Below are 14,511 nucleotides of genomic sequence, written 5' to 3' on the forward strand. Positions count from 1 at the left end.
GTGCATAAATTTGATCGATTTTTTATTATTCTAGCCCAGTATAATAAATATTTTATACTTTAATAATTTTATGAATATGAGAGCAAAACGATTGAGGAGAAAAGATATAAAAAGCTTATTTATTTACTTTGCGTTTTTTGCATTTTTGGGAGTAATGCAACACATTTGATCGCTATTGTATAAACAACGAATGATTAGATTAGCATTTACATTTCTAATTTGCATTTTTTCGTCGACTTAGTGTCCGTAGCTCATTCATCGATCGACATATGATATCGCGCCGCGGTTAGCAATCGAAATGACAAAAACTCGATAAGGTCCAAGTAAAAAGATCACGCACGTGATCGTGTATGTTGTGCCGTCGTGTATTATTAGCAGGTAGCTTGTTAGGCGGTCGGTTTGTGGATAATGGTAGGTATTACAACACGCGACTGTTATTAACCCTTCTATACATCTCCTTCGGTCGCGTAACGTCACCGTAAGCCCGTCTTTATCTCGCCTCCTCGTTCATTCGCTCTCTAGAGGAACACCCCTATACCGGCACAGACAAGACATAAATCATTATTCATAATAAGCTCTCGCGCGACAAAAAACCCGTACCGACAGATCTTAGCTGCGCTAAATAATCGCGGTCGTAGTTCTCGCTCCACCGGACATCCCTCTCCCTCTGCTTCTTCAGAGAGTTTCGAGACGATCGTTCCGCAATTAAAGGATGCCGCTCTCGGGATTCGAATGATATGTCTTCAACTCATTCTCGAATCCCCATATAAGTGATACTCTCATTTTATAGAAATATTTCGAAACAATATTTCGAAGGAGCCCATATATGGAATACGGATGCGTGTAGATATAATAGAAAAAATATTCAGTTTCAAATGATTTAACATTTCATTCATTTTTCACGCGGTGTTTTTAACACCCAGTATCTTTATTCACATTTTCACTATGTTTAATTTTCTTGAATTGATGATTCAATAATTAATTAATATACTTATATTTAATAATATATTTGATTCAATAATTAATTAATATATAATATATTTAATAATACATTAATAATATACGTATTAGCCGAATATAATACAAATATGAATCGCTTTACTTCCGATATGATAGAGTTACTTTCTCCACATCAGTACGTCTTCGGGCGTCTTTTTGGCGTTCGCATTTTTTTCGAAGCTCGAGAGAATTCGCGACAGAAGGGATTTCGTCCGAGCGAAGATTTAGCATGGTGAAGAACACGTCTTTATTTTAGCAGTCAAGACATTCCAGAAAGAGGCGCGACGCGGACCGAGGACGGAAAAGACGCGTCCTCGTCAGTCGCGACATCATGATATGAGGAGAATCAACGACACGGTGGTACGAGGGGGATCGACGTCCTGGAGGGCGTCGCCGTCCTCGCCGTCCCCGTTCTCCATCACATCGTGTGGGTCCGAGCGTTCCGGACATAGCACCGCGTCCCCGCGATCGTCGGCGTTTTGCTGCCTCGCGACCCGAGTTTTTCGCCAGGCTCTCCTCTGGCGGTAACTCGAGAGGCCTGGCAAGTCGAGAGTGCATTACACGCAATTAGACGCCAGGGTGGCCTCAAGGTATGCCCGACAAACGGCCTCCTCCTCGCATCTCCCTGCTACATTGCGTTGCATCGTCGCGTTTTCCTTCTCATTTCTCTCTTCGTCGCTTCCATGCCGCGCGCTTCACCCCTCCTGCACTCATTTCCCCTCAGTGATTCTTATCGAGTTATCTTTCCTATCTTCGATTTCCTGAAAAATAGTTTTATTGGATTAAATATTGTAAAATTTTACTAAAAGTTTTCAAGATCAGCGACAATAAATGTGTACAGTTTTATCTATCATTTTATATTCTAAGCACCATTCGATAGCAAGATTTGTTCCTTTGATTGAAATACATCGTTCATTGATTTAGAGACTTAAAAATAAGCTGCTATAAAAGGAGCAAATTATCATAGAATCAATATCTAAGTAATCTCTAATAGATTAATAGAGGAAAAAGATATATATTTTAAAACTATTTAATAATTTTTTATTGGACTTATGGACTTCAAGCGTGTTAATTTTACATGTATTTTTATATCATTCAATAGAAGAAGCATATGTTCAAATAAGTATCATAAACAAAAATTTTAAGTTACGCGCTATTTTATATTTTTTAGAATAAATTGTAAACTCGGCAGCAATTTTTGCATCCGTAATTAAATTGAATGGTGGTATTCGATTGCTTTAATACGACAGTTCTAACGACAAATATGGATGTGATATGCGTGTTGGTCTTCTATCCCTACAAAAATAAGAATCTAATTATATTTGCTTGTGTGCGAACACACATGTTTCACGCTTTTACAGATAGTCAATGGAAGTAACTATTGTCGATAGCATAGCACATATAATGCTGTCGTCGTGTAAGAATGAGGTACGAGCTACGTTGAAAGAGAGAAAAAAAAAGAAAATGATAAATGACGAGGGACATAAAGGGAGAAGTTCGTATATAAAAAGCGATGGCACCGTTTAGTGCAAGATACATTGATGCGCCTTAAGAGTAACTACTATTGGCGTAATTAATTTAATTTAACTAAAGGACTAACTAAAGGAGCGGCATTAATTTATTGCGCGAGTTCGATGCTTCTTCCCTTTACGATAGAAACCTTCTTCTTTTCTCTTTGTACTTAAATTACAGTTGTGCGCTCGCCAAGTTTCCTTCTTCCGGGATTTCCATTTGTGCAAGACTTCTTTTACTTCTGTGAATGATCTCAGTTATGATAATGAAACTTCACAATGATTAGATTTCAATTTATTTTTATTCAAAGCTCGAGCAGAATGAATCTCGATGTGTTACGAGTGTGAATTATGTATGTATGTAAATATTGAATCGCTTGAACAAAGAATAAAATTGACATGCAATAAAGTTTACAAATTTATTTATAGAAGAGACAAGGCTCGTAAGGTCCATAGTTACGGAAAGCGTCATCTGCTCGCCAGATGTTAATTATTCTGAAGGTAACTATATGAATCGATTGTAAGACTGCCAGGAAACTAAAGATACCAAAAGTTATAAATGAAATTTTTAGTGTGAAAGCGGATACTGGATGCATGTGTAAAGAAAAGTTAGAAAGAAAGATTAAAAATATTGCTAGCATGCAGGAATACAGAAACAGGATAACAGAATGGAAAGATAGTCTAAAAATATAGATATAGTGAATGTATATTTATATATAATATATACTATAAAATATTTATAAAAATTATGTTCTGTGTGAATGTGTATATAAATATATGTGTGCGTGTATGCATATGTATATATATGATATATATCTATAATAGTGGCAAAATGGAAGACGTTAGTTTCCATACCTTCTTTTGACTCGATTCTTTGTCAACTATATGTATAGTTATATTTAAAAATAGCACAATAGTTCTATGAAATAATTCGGGCAGTTGGTATAATATTATAATATTATAATAAATATTATTTTTATTAAAATATTTTTCAATAATTAATTAAGTACTATCAAATGCATGTATTATTTAAATATATTCAACAAATAATTTTTTAAACACTTTTTGTTTAATGATTTTCTCTTTTTCTTTTTATTTCTTTGCAGTGTGTAACAAAATTCTAATATACAATTCACGGTTCTAAAGTCTGTTTAATTTCGAGCTATTTATAACTTATCGAATAAAAGCTATATTATTAGTATTTAAGATCTGAATGGTTTTTTTTCTAAAATTATTTGTATTACCGACGTGATTATTGTCACAATGATTGTTATGCGTCCGCGAAAACAATTGACAATTTATCTCTTTTTTTTACTTTAATATAAAAAAGGATATATTTCTTACACAGGTTGAAATGTAAGATACGAAATAATTGCGTAAATAATGTATCATGAATATATATTGCACCATCGTCGACCGATAATTTGCGTCGCCATCTGATTTTCACAATTGGCTTGATAATCGAGGTCGAGTCTACCTTCATTATTAAACGCGTGTATACACTTGACAGATTGTAAATGCACGCGATATTAACAGAAAAGTAAATTTGCTTGAATAGCGCGAAATTGTGGTTCAACCATGAGACCATGAAATGCATGTCTCCATGGACTTATGTTAGTGTATTATAGCGACTTATCTTGTTGATAGCAAGCGAGTTGATAAAAATTTATTTTTTTAATCCGTATCTTCTATTCACTTTTGCATGATAATAATTTGAAAATCAAGAAGAAGTTATAACGTGTTAGTTTTAATCAACCATGTATTTTATTTCTTTTAGTAATGTAAGTAATAATCATAATATATGTTGGAAATAATAGTCTTTACACATATAAACTTTCTTCTTAACTTATATTTAGATAACATGATAAGAAAACTAGCGTCTACGAGCCACAGCGGATGGTAAATGCCTGAAAAATTCTTTTTAATTGTACGCGAAACCCGTATAGGGGGGTAAAGAGGGTTTTATAGAATTTCTCAAAAATGAGAATCTATATCTTGGTTAAATGCACCAAGTAAAATATATGCATATGCCCTGTTTTCGTTTAAAATTTCGCGTACAATTAAAAAGAATTTTTCAGGCATTTACCATCCGCTGTGGCTCGTAGACGCTAGGTTTCTTATCATGTTATTTAATATATAACGAGCCTAATTCCTTTCGATTTAGTTATATTTAGATATTTTTATAAATATCAATCACATTTTTATATCAGATGGATTATACATATAGTTCTTTTTGTGCTTGCCAAAATGCGTTACATCTTGATGTAAATTAGGAAATCATTGTACATATGTTATAAGGCTTATTGTTATATATATTTATATTTTATGCCTGAATTGTATATGTGCTTACAAAATGTCCTAAACATATAAGCTATTGTGCAGCAAACAATGTTTGCTAAAACGTTTTATTTTGTATCTCAATTATCTATACATTTATTCCAAAACAGAAAGCATAGAAGAGAAGTTTATATATTCATCTGATTTTTCATTTCATATATATATAGAAATAAAGTTACAAAAGAGTTTCAAAAAAGTTACAAATGAGATTGACTTTGACTTTGGATATAATCTCTTTTGGTATGGATCCCTTTTACAATAAAATGTAATTCCATTCCGAAATGTTTTTCAAAAGAACAATACATTAAAACTATTATTATTTCTTAAAAGCACATATGGTTTCCAAGCAGAACTGATTTGAACATTTATGCTTATCTGCATTTACCAGGAGCCTGCTGCTTTATTTTTCCCTTTGTCTTCAAGTAAAGCTTACCTACGTCACTACGTCATTGCGTGCAGTTATTATAATAATTATTCTGTGTTTTCTGACATTAGAATGAAATTGTTTAGCATGTGTTTTCAAAATTTATTTTATATGCTTATTATTTTATTATATGTTTATTATTTTATAATGTTGCCATAGCAATGCTTGTCTCAAGCATGATCAGCAGAGGATTTGAAAGAAGAGCTGATCGATTATGCTATCCATTTAAGAGATGCAATGGCATCGGCTATTGATCCAATTAGTGCAGTATCTGATGAACGAACGAACTCGAGGTGGCTGAGCAATTATCACGATTGAGGCAACTATATAAATTTCTTAGTACCGGTGTGACTGCCGGCAAGCCGATTTACCAGATTAACTGTCCACTTGTGAACAGTCTACCAGTGAACTTTCTTGCGTGATCGCGCAGTGCTCACAGTCAGCGCAAAGTCGCTAAAGGATATTAAATGCTTTCCTTGTAGGTTGACCGATGATTGCTCCAGCGACAGTTACTATCTGGAAACTGTCGCCCTCTCCTCGCATAAAACGGCAGGGGGCACAGAGTAACTACAGTTAAAAAGCGTTGTCTAGCAAAAGGTTACCTTTGAAGTGAGACTGAATATCCGACATATTCCGTGTTCTCACGCCTTTGCTACATCATTTCAGATGATAGCGCTGATAATATTTGCAAGAATGTCTGTTGAAAAGATTTATTATGACGGATTTATTATTACGATGGAACTTGTTGAATTCTTTGAGTAACATCTTAGGTTCCATCTTAATCTTTTGATGTAGTATGTTTATTTTTATATCATTTTATGCGCATATTTTTATTAATCATGTTGTTTGATTAGTATCGCGTTTATGTACATGTATAATATATATTATTTTTTTATTAATAAATTAATAAATTAATAAATATTAAAATCGAAAATATGATTTATAATTGTATCATGATTATCACATAATCTAGTGCAGCGAATATCTTATAACCGTATAGTTAAGTTTATTTTGAAATAATACAAGTAACATTTACCACAGTAGAATTTATTTGGCAGCGCGCAATGGCAATGATCATATGTTTAGAAAACAACTTTGTATCACTATCCCTGATATTCGAGAAACTTCATTCGTTATTTGAATATTGTAGAAAAACTAAGAGATATATAATTATTATTTATGTGATTCGATTTAGAATCAATGAAATAGATGACGTTAAGGAAAGACGTAAGAGAGAATAGTGCTCTGACCTCTTGCGAGCAAAAAAAATGCAAATTTGCGTAGGAGGATCTGGCTTCTGGCCAAAGATCGCTCTTCTGTCGGTTACTTGGCTAACCGTTTTAAAGTGATTCGCGAATAGCTTCTGGTTATCCTACAACCACCTACGGCACCGCGAGAAGTTATTGTCGTTTGACTGATGTGATGTGCGCGTTTCGCGAAAGGTGATATTGATTCGCGTATATAGTGTCACACTGTCATTTGATTCAATGAACTTCACGATTCCATTATTTTTGATACGTGAGATTGTAGAGCCTTTATAAAAATCGATATTTTTAATCGCTGAATCGTGCTAATTTGTGTATATTAAACAATATTATTATTAGCATAAATAATGTAGCGTGTATTAATAAATAATGTAGTGTGTATTAATGTAGTGTGTGTTTAAATCAGTTTAAAATATGTAAATGTAAATCTTTCTACAATTTATATCAAATGGTGTGAAAGCAATTTTCTTTTAATATAATCTGCGAATGAAAGTTATATACGTTTATGTGAAATATAAGTTCGAAAGCAGCATTCATCAAAGAAAAGTATTATCGAAGAAAAATTATTCATAAGATTGAAGACGCAATAAAAAGGTATCTTTTATTATACAATTTTCATGTATTTTTGAATAAAATAAAAAATCTAAATAAATTAAACATTAAAGTACATATTTTTATAAAATATTTAGAATTATTTGATACAAAAACATTTCATTTAAAGTATAACATTAAAGCTACTACTTTTACTACGTTTGATTGTAATACGCATACACACACCCTAAGAAAGACTTATAAGCTTAGTTCTTATAAGTTTAATAAATATATATTTGGTTAATCTACGTGTGTATTATTTTTCTTATAGAATCATTTTACAATTATTTCAAAATATTTTAATCTAGTCGAAAATAACATGAAACTTTTGTTTTATAATACAGGACATAAACCAATACACATTATATATTACATTAATACATATTATTAAATTCATTGTCTGCTAAAATTAAAGATAATATTTAAATATACTAAATATACTAAAATTAGATGTTTAAATGTATTAAATATACTAAAAATAGATATTTAAATATACTAGTATGTGTGTGTGTGTGCAAAATGCATTAAGAGATAAACCTAGACAATTTTTATTTTTAATATATATTTATTACTGTTATCATGTAACAATATCTTATCTCTCTGCTATTTTTGTTTAAATATTTCTTAATCTCAACATAAATTTTTTCATATTTTTTATTTTAATATTATCCTAATTGCCTTTATGTATTCAAACATTGCAAAAGTACCGGTGTAATATTAAATAATTTAATTTTATTAATAATATGAATAATAATAAATATTTAACATTAAATTTTTCACGATGAAGAACAATAAGAACACCTGCAGCTAGAATTTGTTATCATCATAAATTTTTGCTGGATAATGTATGATTAAATACATTAATTAATAAATTAATACTAATTTCTGTTTTATTAATTAATGTAATTAATATTAAGTGTTCAATTAAGAAGATGTTTATTAAAAATAATCAGATTAATATATCATTAAAAATTATAATATAAAAGAGAAATGAGTCTTGATTTTACCAAATTTATATAATATTTTATTATATTTATTAACGCAATATGTTGCAACATATCATATCGACAATAAAACAAGCAATGTCCATGAGACTAATGAAAGCCTTGTGCTAAAAATATTTTCTTGATTGTAATGTATAGAGTGCACATAGAGTGATAAAATATAGTGATAAAATATACGACAAAAAATGTATATTAATCAAACAATCTTGTTTTCTTTAATTTTTTGAATAAAATTTGTAATTTATTATATGGGTATGCATATGTGTAATTAATAAGTATTTTAAAATTATATATTAATATTTTAAATTATATATTATGTATTAATTATTTATATATGATTATATAGATTTCACTTTTATTTATAACAAATATTAATATGTTATACGGTTATATACATCAATGCTTATATATAATAATTTTGTAATCACTATTTGATTAATATAAAAATATATATACATATATATATATTGATTTTTCTCTTTTGAAGATACACTTTTTTATACCATGGAAGAAGACGTTAATTCAGTAAAAGAAAATAATTATCAAAACTGTAGAAAAAAAGAAAAACCTGGTATAAGAAATCTTTTTAGTAACGGTAAGAAAATACTATTTAAAATATATGATAAAATAACAAATAACAAAAGATTGTTTCTTTATCAAATGTTGAACTTTTTATCATTGTAGCTTGGCGTAGAATAAAGATATTAAGTGGTGGAAACAATCTAGGAGAATCTGATACTGATGAAAATCATCTACACAGTATGTATATTATTGCCTATATTTTGTAACAATTAATTTTTTATCGAAATAAAATATGCAAATTTTTAAAATATACTATATAAAATATTTATCATATACTAATAAAAAAATATAATGTAATTTAAGATAAGATGATACTTATCAGCAGTTGGCATGTAAATCTAATGCAAAATAATGTTAATTAACTTTTAACACATCAATTCCTAACTCATTTATTTATAATTTTGAAATGCAATGTAATATATTTATAAATAAGAATATTAATATTATAAAATATTTTAATATTTTTTGATAATTTTAAATGATATAAAACATATCGCTAGATGTCTCTACGAATCATTTTGCCTCTATATTTAATTCTTATCAACGTACGGTAATTAGAAGATTAAAAAATATAACCTTTTCTATAAATATATTTTTTATTATTTATTTTTACTATTTATTATTACTAACATGTGTTACAAATAATATATATATGATAATAAGAATAATTCTTATTATTATATTATAAATATTAATAATTATATATGTCCATTTTTTAAATCTATATATACTAATTTATATATTTAGTTTACTTATTTATATAAAAGTTATTTTTATAGATTCATACTTCACTTTAAGATAAAAAGATGCAACAATCAAAAAATTAATGTTACTTTCCTCATATGTTATATTTTATAGAATATTTTATAGAACATAATCTTTCTTTTCTTTCTTTATATATCAAGTACATTTAAATAAAACCCACAAATTAATCAAGAAAAAATTTGAGACTTGCTAATGTATAATATGAATACACATCAATAAATGTTTATTTTTCTGCATTTAAAATACTTTATATATTAAATATTTTCGTTTTAATATTTTTTAATGTTTTACAAACACATGATGCTATTAATCCAACATTTTTGGTGATATATTGCTAATAGTAGAACTTGTACGAAATTTTTCAATATATTGATTTATCATTTCTATAGATAAGACACATGAAATATTCAAATATTCCAAAAGTTTAACTGGAGCTGAGAGTTTCTGTATAGTTAAAGTTTGTATACTTAAAGAGAGAGAGAGAGAGAGAGAGAGGGGGGGGGGAAGGGAAAGAAAATAAACCGTCAAATTTGTCTATGAAAATCTAATGTAAATAGATGCATACATTGTTATAGTAATGTCCATACGCAATGTTCCAGACGCGCATATTTTTTTCTATAAATAATAGATTTTAGAAACTAATATAAATATAAATATAAATATAAATATAAATATAAATATAAATATAAATATAAATATAAATATATATATATATATATATATATATATATATATATAACATAAAATACATTTATCAAGATTTTAATTCCTAATTAATATACATAAGAAATAATTGCATTTCTCGAAAAATAATTCGATATACTGAACCACGATGTTGCTGAACAAATTTCCTTCACGAATATGTCAAGTCAAACACGTATGTCAACAATAATATACTACACGCAGCCGAATACCATGTGACAATTAATTAATATTTCATTCCAATATTGAAGGCTTTATTTTATTTATTAATATTAGAAGTATCTCAATATTTGCATATATTTGTTGTATGTTTTACAATAATTATTTAACAGGTATTACGTTTGTTCTGTATCTTCGTTGTTGGAAAATAAGATAAGAGAACATTTTACAATCAGTAAAGTCTTCTCATAGTTGTTTTTAACTTTTCTTTTTATTTTTTTCTTGTCTTAAGACATCTGAATCACCACCAAGCAGAGGCGTTGCCATGATACTATTTATCTCCATCCTAGTGGTCTTCTTATCTAACAGAAACAGCTTCCACGTTTCCATTAATTCTAACCGGGAGCCACAATTAACTTCGCCTTTAGAGCGAAAATGAAAAAATCATGCCGATTCTTAACTGTTTACAGCTATGCCTTCCAATGCTTTTCTTTTATCATTTTAGCTGATGGATGACCGTAAATAAGGTAAAATGTCATCTGAGAAATTACTGCTGTTGGAATTCTTTATGTATCTTATACAGCTCTTATAAAGATTCCACTTTTTACTATTTCAAGTTAATTTGTATAATTAAATATAACGCTTGAACATACAGGATCAAGATATGTGCTGCGCAGACACATACATAATTTATATTCTTAAAAATATTTTAGATTTTAAACATATTTTAATAGCTAATTTTTGAAGCCCTAATTTAAGCCATTTCTCTATATATTATTCACCTTTTATGTTTCTGTGCTTTCAATTTTAAAATTCATTATTCATTTAAATATGTACAAGATAATATAACACGCAATTAACATGTAAATTGCAAAAGTTCAAGAAGCGTAAGAATTAATTAATTTTAATATCATGTTAAATTTAACTAAATAACAGCAAGTAGGATCATTTTCTATACTTGCGAGAGCTTATCTTTGTTTCGTTTTTGCATTCTTTTGACGGAGTGTTGTAAACAAGCAACAATCGTGTTATATCCTCAGGGTAAATTACTTAGCTCGAAGGTGCTTTCACAACTATGACGATTGTCGAGTTGAGATCTCTGTACATGTTGCAATCACATAAGTCTGCAGCCGTTTATGTACTAAGCATATGTTGAATTATAAAAAGCACTCGCTGTTTAAAATATTCTCGTGGGTGAAGCAATCTCAAGTGAAGGCATTTGAATAAAAATATATGTTGTTGTTATATTCTGTTTATTTTTAAATCAGATATACCCATGTGTCTCAACCGAAAGATATAGTCTATTTGTGCTCCTCATTTTAATTTATGGCGCAAAATATTGACTAGAAAATCAGTCACTAAGATACAAATCAGCGGGCAATGGAAAGGGCGATGCTCCAGTTATTTTTCAGAGATACAGGAGCAAACAACATCATAAGACCAACAGACTTCTATATATGATATCTAGATTGCTAATATCGAAGAGCAATCATTTACAATTGGACAGAGTATACAGATTGAATTACATATACGTATCTATATCGCATTTCAATTTATCGGCAGTTATTAAAATACAAGTTATTTTCATGTACTAATAAGAATTGATTGATAGTTTTACATATTGATTGATATTGATATTCTAGATTGAAATTCTGCCCCTTAATATAATCATTATATTCTGCCCAATTGTTAGCAGTCTAGATATAATATATAGAAATCTGCACATGAAACAAAGAACAGGAGTTCAGTCACAAAGGATGTTATCTTACACTAGCATGAGCAAGTCACACATTGCCACAATACAAGATGGATTAGGAAAACATTAAAAAGGGTATAGACATGATGTTGTCAGGAGTAGAGAACGGTCTCCAATAAGGTGGACAGATGATTTAAAGCTATTTAAATAAACTGAAGGCGGACAGCACAAAACAATATAGAGTGACAGAATTTACGAGAGGCTTATGTCCAACAACGAATTCAATGGGTTGATTAATGATAATGACAGTCTTTTAATATTTGAAATGCGCAAACAACAAAGTAATGAAATATAAAAAAATATAAAAAGAAATATAAAAAGAGAGATACAGACAGATAAAATTTTTTAAGTTAAATATTTCTTTTGAATTAAATATCACTATATAATAAATTATGTTACATATAACTCCAAAAATGATAGATATATATTACTGCAACATTTTAATAAATATTTATTTGAAGTAGCCAAAGAACCTTAACATCTTAAATATTTAATGTGTCTTTAATTTTAATAGCAAGATATATAATTGTTTAGTCGTATCTATTTTTTAATAATTTACAAAAATAATATTGAGATATATGATTATTACTATTACAATAATAAATTGTTAGCAATAAAAAATTTAGATGGATTAACCCGACATCATTTTTGAACGCCAACAAATTGATAATGACAAACAGGATACATTTCTCAGTTCTTCATAATCAAATAAATATTGTAGATGTAAATTCGATTCTCGATGAAGATAACGATATATCCTCGAATCCTCTCACATTTTATGATTTCAATTTCCCTGCTTCGTTGCCGTCAATGAATTTCGTAGAGTGTGCTACGGCTGACAGAAACCAAATGGAAGTTGAGAATTGCAAAGAGAAATAAACCATTCATTCATTTCTTTCAATGTTTAAGAAATATAAACGTGTGATAAATATATTAGGGCAAGTCCTACTTATTTTTTTTTCTTAAATGGCTTGTCATTGAAAGGAAAAAAAACGTTTTTTTATCTAGTTTTTTGCCATCGTAAGAAAATAAAATCCTTTATACTAATATTATTGTTTAACTTTAAAGTATACCATTTACCTTTACAGAATTGCAGCTTTTAAAAATATTTTCGTATTAAACAATATAATTATACATATCCAAGTTTGCAACGTTAACTTGCAGCAAAAGCACTTAGTGACGTATCTTAGTGTATATACACACGATCTAAGATCGCTTCTAACTATGATCGTATTCCGTATCAAAGGGAGAAGCGCATTCCATTTGATATGCTGTGGTCTAAATTGGTCTCGTAATTGCCCTGTCATTGCCACGATCCAAATTTTCGTTGGCAACCGGTAGCTTTCACATTAAAGCCACTGCGGTTATCGTAAATTGGAGCAGACCCGAGAAGGTGTGCGGCATTCACAGATTTTGCCACTTGGGAACTTCCGGTATCATGGCATGGCGATATAGTTTAAGAGGCAGATTAAAATTGACCCTGGAGGCTTAGAGCATTGACCTCCAACTTTAACCTTTGTCACTTGCATATTCTATGTGTATCATGATACATAAAAATTTATATCCAAAGCTCGTGCGACAAGTGATTTTATAAATTTATATCTATTGTGTTATTAGTTTTTTTTTTATTTTTAAATAAATATATATATTACATGATTTTTTCATAAAAATATCTTGCCGGATTCGGCAAAAAGAATCTAATTAACATCACGTTTCTAAATGCATATATTATTTTTGTTTTGTATGTATATATTGTTTTTGTTTTCGATATGAAAGGTAGGTAATATTTCAAATCGGATCGTTGCCAATTATTAAATTTGCCGGCTTGAGATTTATTTTATTATACAGCAGAAATATTTCCATAATACATGATGACAAGTTTTGCCTACCATCTGTTCCGCGCTCCTCTCGGCTTTCTACACGGTCGTGGCTTTAGTCGGCACTTTATCACTTTCATCTTTCAGGAAAACTTTTGCAATTAATGCTGTGACAGCTAAAGAATGTTAATTTGAGTAAATTACCGTCCACCCTCAGCGATAATGAGAACCGTCTTTTCATTCGCGGCATTGATAATGATTACTTGCGAGATAAGATGATTTGTATGCCTGACTCCCTCTTCACACAATCGCGTGCCAGAAAGCATTTCGAGGCGATCCTCGTAATTATCGGAAATCAACTTTAAAGATCATTAAGACATTTTTTATTTCTCTTTGAACACGTGGTATTAAGCAACTCAAGATGGATTATGGTGGATATCTATATTCATATCGGATTAAAGTGGGCGAGTTTTCGTAATGCCGTTTTATCCAGTATCTTAGGATCACGTACATTTTTAATTGTGGAAGTTCCCCTTTAATCGAGACGAGGAATTTCGCTCTACATTTTTGGCGGAACTTCGAACGCCAACATACGCGTT

General features: G+C 29.6%; 1 protein-coding gene and 1 long non-coding RNA gene across 2 annotated transcripts in view; one reads left to right on the plus strand and one right to left on the minus strand.

The window, feature by feature from the left end:
* Window positions 1–1,149: 1,149 nt before the first annotated feature.
* Window positions 1,150–14,511, minus strand: part of LOC105250429 — an 80,997-nt gene continuing 67,635 nt past the window's right edge. The window contains exon 3 of the long non-coding RNA XR_889119.3: window positions 1,150–1,760. This is a non-coding gene — a long non-coding RNA (uncharacterized LOC105250429). The remainder of the gene's footprint in view (window positions 1,761–14,511) is intronic.
* The window catches only part of LOC105250458 (Kv channel-interacting protein 1), a 120,493-nt gene continuing 114,617 nt past the window's right edge, over window positions 8,636–14,511 (plus strand). Inside the window, exons 1-2 of the mRNA XM_025407936.1 lie at window positions 8,636–8,726; window positions 8,816–8,890. Of these exons, the coding sequence (XP_025263721.1) occupies window positions 8,636–8,726; window positions 8,816–8,890 (166 nt within the window). The remainder of the gene's footprint in view (window positions 8,727–8,815; window positions 8,891–14,511) is intronic.

Source organism: Camponotus floridanus, unplaced genomic scaffold (assembly GCF_003227725.1).
Source record: "Camponotus floridanus strain SB8 unplaced genomic scaffold, Cflo_v7.5 scaffold1, whole genome shotgun sequence".
In the NCBI taxonomy this organism is placed as follows: domain Eukaryota; kingdom Metazoa; phylum Arthropoda; class Insecta; order Hymenoptera; family Formicidae; genus Camponotus; species Camponotus floridanus.